At 44.1% G+C, this 10,250-nt stretch overlaps 1 protein-coding gene across 1 annotated transcript; it reads right to left on the bottom strand.

Moving 5' to 3' along the window:
* Window positions 1-804: 804 nt before the first annotated feature.
* On the bottom strand, window positions 805-9,907 carry DEPDC7 (DEP domain containing 7). The gene is made up of 9 exons (XM_032690536.1): window positions 9,752-9,907; window positions 7,116-7,503; window positions 5,048-5,178; window positions 3,979-4,168; window positions 2,984-3,198; window positions 1,775-1,917; window positions 1,474-1,599; window positions 1,301-1,379; window positions 805-1,125 (listed from the first exon to the last, which is right to left on the bottom strand). Exons 1-9 carry the CDS (start codon window positions 9,822-9,824, stop codon window positions 911-913), a joined length of 1,560 nt encoding a protein of 519 aa, XP_032546427.1. The 5' UTR covers window positions 9,825-9,907; the 3' UTR covers window positions 805-910.
* Window positions 9,908-10,250: the final 343 nt, after the last annotated feature.

Genomic DNA, 10,250 nt, shown 5'->3' with positions numbered 1-10,250 from the left:
AGTTTGTTATTTCTTTCAACAGCAGCTGTAACGAAGTTTGGCTGATATCATCCCAAAGATAACCCCACAAGAGCCAAAATTAGATCTCTAATCATGCTCTATATCTGCCTGCAGTTGCCTGTGTTGCAAAGCTTAGGATTTCCACCATAGACCAGACTCAGATGAACTATACAGCCACAAGATAAGCCAAAGGCCTTTCCTTTGCTCCAGCTCTTTTCTAATTACAGCTGGTGCCATCAATAAGAGTTACAGTCAGAGCAAAACACTGCAGGGATGGAGATAACCAGCCATAAACAGTACATCCTGTGGCAACCAAAGCCAGACTGATTTAAAAATCCAGAATATCTTTGCCAGCCCAGGAGAGTCAATTCCTCAAAATGGTGCCATTTTAGCTTAAAACAGCACAGTAATTTGTCATACACATAGACAGTATCACTAGCTGGCAAGCTTGAAGGAAAGCTGTGGAACATCAAGCAGGAGATGTTCTTCAGCTCTGTCCATTACACAGCAAGGCAAAGATCAGTGCTACGTGTCAGTCACATAATGCAAGGCAAATTAGAAAAAAAAATGTTCAGCATAAGATTCAGTGCTGGGGTAAAAGGTGAGAGAGACATCTCATTCATGGTGTCTTCCATCTCAGGAATTTTGATATTTGAAGAGAGGGAGTCGATAGGCTTGGCTTTAGGTGAGGAAAAGGAAGGATTATTTTGGTCCTATAGCAATTAAGAATGAGAAAAGCTAAACTATAAATAAAGGCTACTCTTGTACTGTTGGCCTTGGTAATAATTGAATACATTCCATCCATTTCCACAAAATAACTTTATTAGGCACAATACATGAATACAAAAATTTACAAATATATTAGTGTTTTCAATGCTGGAGTATACAAAGTAATCTCTATTTAAAAGTCTCACACACACATATTAGTAACTCTGTCTCCAAAATACTGCATAAAAATACTTGGATTACTACTATGAAACTGGTCTAGCAGTCTCTTTCTCTCTTTGTCAGAGAGCTTTGAGTCTTCATCGATAGCTTTCAACAGAGACAACAGCTCATCTCTTGTGGTCTTCTCCGTATTGGAGCGATACTCTCTTTCATCAAGTTTTTGGCAAAAGGTATAGCCTAAAAGGAAACAAGAGACATTCAGAGCTAACACCACACTCAGCCACCCCAGGGATTCCACAGACCCATCCTCCTTTAGAGTCAAATTAGTCGTCGTTACAGCAAGTCTTTTTGCATCACCTATTTCTCATTTTGGGTGCATGACGGGATTAAAAAGCTCAGTTTGAACTGTTACCTGTTATCTTACTGGGATCCTGGCCTTTCTGCAAAGCCAGCAGTTTATTGCTGACCATCTTATGCAGTGTCCCTGGGATCTTGAAGAGAAAGAGATGACAATGCATCTTAGAAAAGGCAGTTCTGCATAGGCATACAAGATTAGCCAAAACCTGGTCATTTTCTAGCTCTTACCTTTAACACATCTCTTTGGTTGTCCACAAGGAACAAGATCAGGAGGTCAGTTTTCCCTCTGGATAAGTTTTTATTGTTGATAATAGCTTTAGAGAATGTTCTTTTCACAACCATCCTGTTGTCACTCTAAAGAACAACGTGAATTAAGGGTGAAAAGAAGAGAGTTAGTCTCCCCTGTTGTTCTTCCAGAGTCATTGCTCTTCCTGTAGTCACATATTTAAGCTACAAACATGTTTTCCTTCCAGTGTCTGTGACCTCTAGATTTCAGTAAGTGTAAAGCATCTATTAAGTACACACTTACCTCCTTCTGTAGTTTGAGCTCAGAATTGTGTGCTGCAACAGCCATGAAGTACAACAGTCTCCTGAACTCCTCCCTGACTTGGCTGTCTAGAAGTTTCAAATACAGCTGAACAGCTTCTAAAGATTGTTCCATCTTCCCATTCACTGGGGAGAGATAAGGGTATCTATTGCCATATTTATTTAGATAAATGTTGCAATAAAACACCTAAATTATCCACCGAAGAGACATTCATCTCTCTACACAGAACTGGTCAAACTGAGCCATTAATTCTCACAAAAACTTCTCACAGGTTAATGAGAGCTGCTTGCAGACAGTCTGAGAACATCCCACATACAGGCTTTCAGGCTGATATTTAAGTAAGCTCACTTGCAATTAAGTTCAATTACAGTTCAGCCATCTTGAATGGGATGTGAAATATTGCAAAGAGAAAATGGTTCTGCTAAAGAAATGAGTGACCTCTTGTTGTGGAAATAAAGATCTCCCAAAAAACGAGAAATATGTCCTTGATACACGGGCTAGTGTGAGGAATTAACTGCAAGCCACTTTGTAGAGCTGGGCTAAGTTTTAATTTGCCTTGCTATGCAGAATAGCCATTTTAGATGTGTGAATTATTTAAATGAAGTAGGTTGTACTAATATCATCCCTTTCTCATGTAGGCAGGAGGAATAGGATATAAATGCAAATTATTCCCACCAACAGGACAAACTATTCCCATGGAACAAGAAATAGGATGAAAAATATGGAGAACAGGGATAAGATGTTAATTGAGGACTAAAACATCAAAAGCTTTCTAAAATGTTGTCTAAGCAAAATTTAAGAAACATTTCTGTGTAAAAAAAAAAAAAGAAAAGTTGTGAATGGAGTACAAAGCATATATACAGCTTTCAGTTTAGCTCTTATAGCAAAAATATTTAATATTAGGCCATGTTTATGTTTCATTTCCCATGGATATTTAACTTCCACGTATACCAATTGCTACCAAATTATAGTGCTCCATTTTCACAGCCATTCTACACAGACCCGATCAAAGATTACAGAACTGCATAAAAGTCAGGACCAAAATCAAGCACAGTCTTTATGGCTAGAAGCGAAAAGAAAAAAAAAAATATTTGCAGGAGTCAATATTTAATCTTGGCTGCTGAGGTAAACACTCAGTTTCTCAATACACATCTCACATAAGCATAGGAACAGGGCTTTAATTTTACTTACCTAAAAGTTCTGCAATTCCCAAATGGATTTCAGGTGCATGGCTTAACAGCGGCTCCTTTTTTTGGCTGTAGTATCTACCAATATGGTCAAACAGCAGCAGTTTCCATGTGTCTGCTTGATCTGGCTGATCAGGCAAGTTCCTGCTAATATCCACCACCATATGATCCGGAAGGTATTCCAAGCAATCTATTGCTGCCGACAGCCATTCGTCTGTCCTGGAAGACAGAGTGGTTTAGGTTTGTAGCATTGCCTACAGGTGCCTTTCAGAGCTGGTTGCTTTGCTTTCCCCAGAAAGCAGGTAGACTGGTTTCTCAATCCCGGTGAAAACTGCATGTGCAAGTACTTAAACACATTAGAAATTCTCACACGCACAGGACACTCTACCTGACACACTCAAGTGGATCATAGTCATATACCTCCTCGTTATATATTCAATCAAGATGAAGAATTAGTAACCCACACAGGTAAACAGTCACAAGCAGTTAAACCTGAAGTCAGTGATGTCCTCTACTGTGAGATAAGGACATAATTATTGCTAGATAAACAGAAACATGAACCTTGATCTGATTTAGACTGGTAAAAGTTTTTCAGACAATATTTTTAACTCTGTGCACAGTTTCAAGTTCAGCATTCTTGGCTCTTTTAATATAGTAGGAGGAACTAAACTATTTCCTCAAAAGTAATGTTTTCAGGTTGGTAGTAAAAAGCTCTATTCTTCCCTCAATGCAGCAAAGAATTTCCCCTCTGAATACCATCATTGCATTCAAAAACCATTCCAGTGTGCAGCAGAAATTATCTCACTCCTCTGGCTTAGAGCTAAGCAATTGTTATTTACCAGTTATTCCAGTCAAGTCCAACAGGGAGCAAAGTGCCTGCTCAGTCCTTTCTGGCAGGACTGAGACTACGACATTTCTACCCAGTGATCAACTGTGCTTCACATTCCCATGGAAGCAGAAAGTCTTACAAATCTGCAGAGGAGAGCAATGAATACTTACTGTGAGTCACTGAAAGCCTTGAGGATCTCTCTGTCTAGGTAGTTGCTTGTGATGACATACCCAGCTCCCTTCCTTGGCTGTGGGAGCTGAGGTCTGATCTCTTGGTGCTCCAGCAGAGACTCCAGGAGGGGAAGGTCGACCAGCTGCAGCAGACGAGCAATTGTTTGTTCTTGCCACACTTCATTAATAACTGGGAAGGGTGGATACACAAAGCACATGGAGACTCAGCAGGTGCAAAAACAGATGATGAGAAAAGGACAACTCCCCTTCCTCCCATCAGGCCTAACCTACCAGACTAATTTTACTAAAATAGAGATTTACAGTAGCAAAGCGTGTGGCCCCTTATCACCTTGAAATGCCTTTTATCACCACAAAAGGCAAGAATTACCCATTTGTTGACTTAACTACAAGTGCGGGAGAACTGCTTTTTGGATAAGTTTGAAGTGCCTTACATTCTTTGTGCTCTAATTTGCAAACAATCGTTGTTCTAGATAAGATATCAAAAAAAAAAAAAAAACGTAATAGTGACACTGTCCTTATCACAGCTTCCTAGGATGTTTCCCTGTGATGAAACCACAGTTTCTAGGATGCATTAGCGTTTTTAACCAAGGGAAAAAACACATTAGATCATAGTTTTATCAAAAAGAGACGACATGAGTTGTCAAGAATGGTTTCACACACTGCTGAAGGAGGGCTGGATGTGCAGACAGAGAGTTCAAAAGCCAGGGAGGAGCTCTAGCTGGCAGTAGACTATTGGCCATGACTAAGTCAAGCACAGAAGCAGTGCAGGTAATTGAATACTATGAAGAACATTCCTAACTCAAATCAAGCTCTACACACTGGGTGTTCTTCTCCACAAAACTAGAGATGATGGCTCTTGCCTAATAGAAAGGTAAAAAGCAAGTCTGCAACAAATGTAATTTCCCTTTTCACGACACGGTGTTCAAAACAAAATACTGTGAGAGTCAGTTCGTCTCCCTCTCCAATCTGACAGGGATAAGTCTTTCCAGTCCTACAGATTTACCTTCCTTCTCCCACAAACAAATGGCTGTGACATTATTTGGCTTACCTCGGCGGGACAAACTATCCGAGATGTTTACTTGAGGGGTATTTGCAGGCCTTAGACTCAGGTTTTCCCAAAGATCCTCCAAGTTTTCCGGCTTGACAGGAGTGGAGTGGAACAACATGCTCTTCTCGTGTCTGAGATTAAAAACAGTTTTTATATATAGCTATATTCATACATATAGATAACCAAATGTATCATGCAATCTATAGATATGAATAACTGTCCCAAGATTAAAAAGTGTTCTCTCCTATATAGATATTTACACTTTATATCTTCCCCCTCTTCTCTGCTGCCTGACACTTCCTTTGTCCAAGTCATCCAGGAGAACATATGATAAATAAAGAATTAATTGCATATAACAGTTGTGTGCACAGTTCCTCCCTTGGAGCTTGTCACAGCTGGCATCAGCAGGTTACTTCAATTATCACAGAGAAAGTTTAAGAGGACAGGTGGTTAAGTAGGGGAAATTAATTTTCAAAACCAAAATAAGATTCCCCCCCCTCAAAACTTCCAGAGTTTTAAGGCATTATCCATGATAGCGAAGTGAGGACAAAAACTTTGTGGTGTTCCTGAAAAACCAAGGTGGCAATTGCTCCATAGTTATGGGGCATGTTCATGCCTTCAGCTAATGGAAGCCTTAAGAAATTTGTCACCTGCTTCTGTGTGCTGGCCAGTTCTTCTCACAACTGCTTGCACAGGCTGTGGACTAGACAGAATTACTGCTCCAGCCACAAAATTAGCATTCCTTCAAGCATATCTATTTAATTTCAACTCCCAGGGTTTCTTTGGTTTAGGACACTGCAAAAATCCTCCTGATGCCCACTGTCTTTACTATGGATGTGACAAGCTGCATGGATCAATGGATCTGTTCCTTTCACTACATGAAGAAATGTAACCCAATGGGTCTGTGCCCTGCCCAGAAGAAAACCACCTTCATTCAACACTAATAAAACATGAATACTCATGTTTAATGACTGTTTGTCCAATATGTTCCAAGTCTAACAATTCTTGTGATGAAAATATTTTTAAATACCACACTTGATTAAAGTGTTTTTAATTTCTCACAAATTCTCCTGTTTCCAAATAAAGACTTGGGACTGTTTGATTTAGTACACAACAAGAGCTAGTGGTCCAGAGGGGAGAAGCAGGATCAAGGAACTATTTTTATTCTGCCTGTTTCTATAATTTTTTCATCAGGGTCGATGCCTTCAAGTTCACAACTGCTACTCTCATTAACATGTCGGTCACATAAGGAGGGGTTTTTTCAGGTCAATAATATTTGCAATTTTCAAAAGTGCATATTGCTAAAACTGTTGTATTTAATACATCAGTGGAGCTTGTAAGAATATGCTGGACTATGTGTAGAGATGAAGACTCAAAAATAGTTCAAGGGAAGTTACTTGGCAAAGTGGCATCTACACAGCATGTGCTCTGCTTTGTGAGGGATTACTTAGTACCTGGGTTTTCTCTGGCCACTCCTAAAGAGACAGGGAAACAAAACCTCACCACTGCACTTCCCTCTGGTTCTAGGATGGTGTGCAATAGCACAACAGCAAAACAGCCTGCCACCTAGCCTAGGAAGAAGTCATACATGCATAAAGAAATGGCGAAAAGAAAAGCCAAATTTGAAGTGTAGAGAAGCAAAGATGATGAAAGGGGGAAACAATTTTTCTTTAAAAGACGCATGGATTACTGGTTTATGCCAGAGTCAGATGTGCAGTGACTAAAGATTGCTCTGTTGCATTATCCTGTTTGATGCACCTGGATTCCAGTTGGTTATATGGGTTTAGATCACTATCAATATGCACTTAATTTCTACCCTCCTACCTCCCTCCCCCAAGGCAATGTGATAGACACAGGAAACAAGTTACTATGCAGGTTGAGTGATTTACTCTCTTCAAATTGCTGTTTCCTACCTGTCTTCCACCCACAAACATCTCATCTGTGTAGTATCTATTTTTTCCCCCCTCTAGGTCCTGTAATTGTACAGCGGTTTTCCCTTCTCTCCCCCAGAACACTTAACATTTTCCTGCTGTAAAGAAATTCTTCCCCTCACACCCCACGTACCAACCTTTGTGGGGTACACTGCAGGTAGTCTCTATCGAATTCTGTCTGGTTTGAGGCGTTTGTGAACCTGTAGAGGCTGCTGCTGCTGTCTTCAAACACAGACCGCTTGTCTTTCCCAAAGACCCTCGTTGAAACGGCCTCAAACACTTTGTAATCCATGAGCGCCTGGCACACGCGCACTACTTTAGCACGGGAAATATCCACATCCCCAAAATACTTGTTCTGTAGGAGATGGGCAAAGACAACATCCACAGCATCTGAGCCAATGAAACAGTCATGGTAGCACTTCAGGTTCTGGCGGCGCTTTTTCACTTCCACTTGAGTTTGAAGAGCGCCGATAATGCTGCTCCAGACGTACGTCGCTCCAAACGGCTTCTGCGCCAAGCTAAAGCCTGAGAACAGAGACAACAAAGACCGAATTCATGCTGCAGCTAGAACAGAACAGCCCCCTTTCTGGCTCCTAGCTTTCATGAATCTCCTAAGGATTTAAAAAAAAAAAATCTTCGAGGCTTCCACTTTGGCTTGGGTTGCTTATGCGTTAACACTTTGCGACTTCCTTAGCAGGTCTGTCTGCTGTGTGCTGCTGTCTCTCTCTCTCTCTGGTGGTTCCTCTGGCTACATCAGCCTAAAGCTTTTTGACCACAAGTTCCTGGTTTTTTTCAGCCTCTCTTTCTGGCACTGTCCTTTTGTGTGTCCCTCTGTCACCTAATGGTTACACTTGCAGAACCTACTCCTAGGCACACGTGTCCCACAACCATGAACCAGCTGTGAGTACTTGTAACTGCCCTGTTAGTTCCTCTACTAACACCAACAGCTGGGCAGGGAAGAGGGAAGCAGGGATGAAGAAACACATCAGAACCTTGTTTCCTGCAGGATTGTGCACACACACAAGCTACCTAAATATCAGTGCTTAGCACATCACTAACAAGTTCAAGGATTCTCCTAAGGCACCACTCACTGACACTTGTCCCACCAAACAAGGTCCTGCCACCACAGCTCCTGCTGAGACCTGGGCTCTGTGTGCCTCAGTGCCACTTCCTTGAGCCTTCCCTCCCCCAGTAAAGCCACTGAACTATTACTCATTTACCAGTCTGATTAGAGCAACACGCCAGCAGCCAACAGTTTGACCGGAGGCTACACTCAGCCTCCACAAGGACTTGAAAACACACAAAGTTTACAGGTGGCACCGAATTGGGAAGGGCTGCAGCCACCAGAGAGACTGGAATTAGAAAACATGTTTTTCAGTAAGTCAGATGAATAATTTAGTAAGACAGGAAACAGAGGAAGAAGAAGGAAATCAAAAGCTGAAGGACAAAATATGGAATGAAGAGCTGGCAGCAATCCTACAGAAAGACATCTGGGATTGTGACAGACCTCAAACCAAATGAATTAACAGTGCCATGCAGTGTTTGAAAAAAAACAACATGTAACTCCTTCTGGAACATATTACCATGAGCATTTTCCACAGAGATGCAGGAGGTGTTTTTTTTCCTGTTCTGTTTAGTCTGAAGTGGCTTTACTTAGAGAATTGTATTCCAGTTTGGGGCACCAGTGTTTCCAGCTGATCTCCATCTACCAGAAAGCCCAGAAATTAGCAAATTAGCACAGACAGGCAGGAAGGTAGAGAGGCAGCAGAGAACACAATATAATTTGAACACACCAACACTTATAAAGGACAGCAATAGTTATCTTTCTGAAAAGATTCATGTCATGGGGGAAAAAAGCGCTTTTTTATGCACAGCATTGAGCCAGCCAAAGTAGCAATCTTCCAGAACCAGCAATTTCCGAAATTTTAAACGTACAAGACAGACAAGGCACACACACTTGCTGGTACTTTAACCTGATGACACCTTCAGGCAGGCAGAGCAAACTCAACAGAACGAAGAGCAAACTCAACAGAACGCAGAATTTGCTTCCAACCCTACACCTGAACAGCAGACTGACCTCTTTGGAAGGAAAAAAACCAGCCCAAGCCCGACACCACTAAACACACACCAACGCCGGGTTCTGTTGCTAAAATAAACACCAACACATACGACCTGCAGTAATTTTACTACTAACCACAGCTTTATCACCTCTTCCTTACACACACACACATAATACCACAGAGAAGATTTGAGGGAGATACGAGCGTGGCGTCAAGGATACAAGTTCCCACAAAGAAGGGGAAGGCAGGAAAGAAAACCTGCTGAAGGCAGGAAAGAAAACCAAAAACCAGTTTCCGGCGAGCGCCACCTGCTCTTAACCTCAACCCGCTCTCCGGCCACGCAGCTGCCCCGCGTTGCCCTGTCACCCTCCCCGCCCGCAGCTCGGGGCTCTCCCGGGTCTCTCCCTGTCGCGGAGCTGCTCCGGTGCCGGCACATCCCGGACGGGGCCCCCGTGCGGAAGCGCCTCCCGGGTCCGGAGCGCGGCCAACTTTTGAACCTCCGGCAGCCGGGAAAGGTGCCACACGGAGCTGAAGCCGGCGGGGCTCCGGCGCGGAGCGGGACGGCTCCAGCCCCCATCCCACGGCGGGGCAGCCCCGTCCCGACCCGTCCCGTCCCGTCCTGACCCGTCCCGTCCCGCTGCGCCCGGGTGCGGGCAACCCGCTCCCTGCTCCCTGTTGTCCCCAGCCCCGTTCCCCGCCCTCCCCGGCCGTACCCGGGGGCCTGGCGGCGGGGCTGCAGACGGCGCTGAGGTTCAGGGCCGCCGCCTTCTCCCGCACCGTGGCCATGGCAAGCGCCGTCCCCGCGGATGTGCCGCGCCGGGCGGGCCCGCGGCTCAGGGAGGGACCCGCGGGGGCGGAGCTGCCGCGCCCACGCCCGGGGGAGGTGCCCGAGCCCGGGGCACAAAATGCAGAGACGGCCCGGCCCGACCCCCCTGGGCACTGCCCGGCCGTCCGCCAACGCGGTTTCGTTTCCTGGACAGTCACAGAATGCCCAGAGTTGGAAGAGCGCTCTGCAGATCGTCCGGTCCAACCCCCTTGCTAAGGCAGGGTCACCCGGAGCAGGTGACGCAGGGATGCATCCAGGTCAGTTTTGAATGTCTCCGAAGACTCCACGACCTCCCTGGGCAGGCTGCTCCAGTGCTCTGCCATCCTCAGTGGAAAGAAGTTTTACCTCGTGTTGAGGTGGAACTTCTGTCATTGGGCATCACTGAA

The sequence above is a fragment of the Chiroxiphia lanceolata genome, chromosome 6 (genome assembly GCF_009829145.1).
Source record: "Chiroxiphia lanceolata isolate bChiLan1 chromosome 6, bChiLan1.pri, whole genome shotgun sequence".
In the NCBI taxonomy this organism is placed as follows: domain Eukaryota; kingdom Metazoa; phylum Chordata; class Aves; order Passeriformes; family Pipridae; genus Chiroxiphia; species Chiroxiphia lanceolata.
The sequence above is the reverse complement of the archived record's forward strand: the minus strand, read 5'-3'. Positions and strand labels throughout refer to the sequence as shown.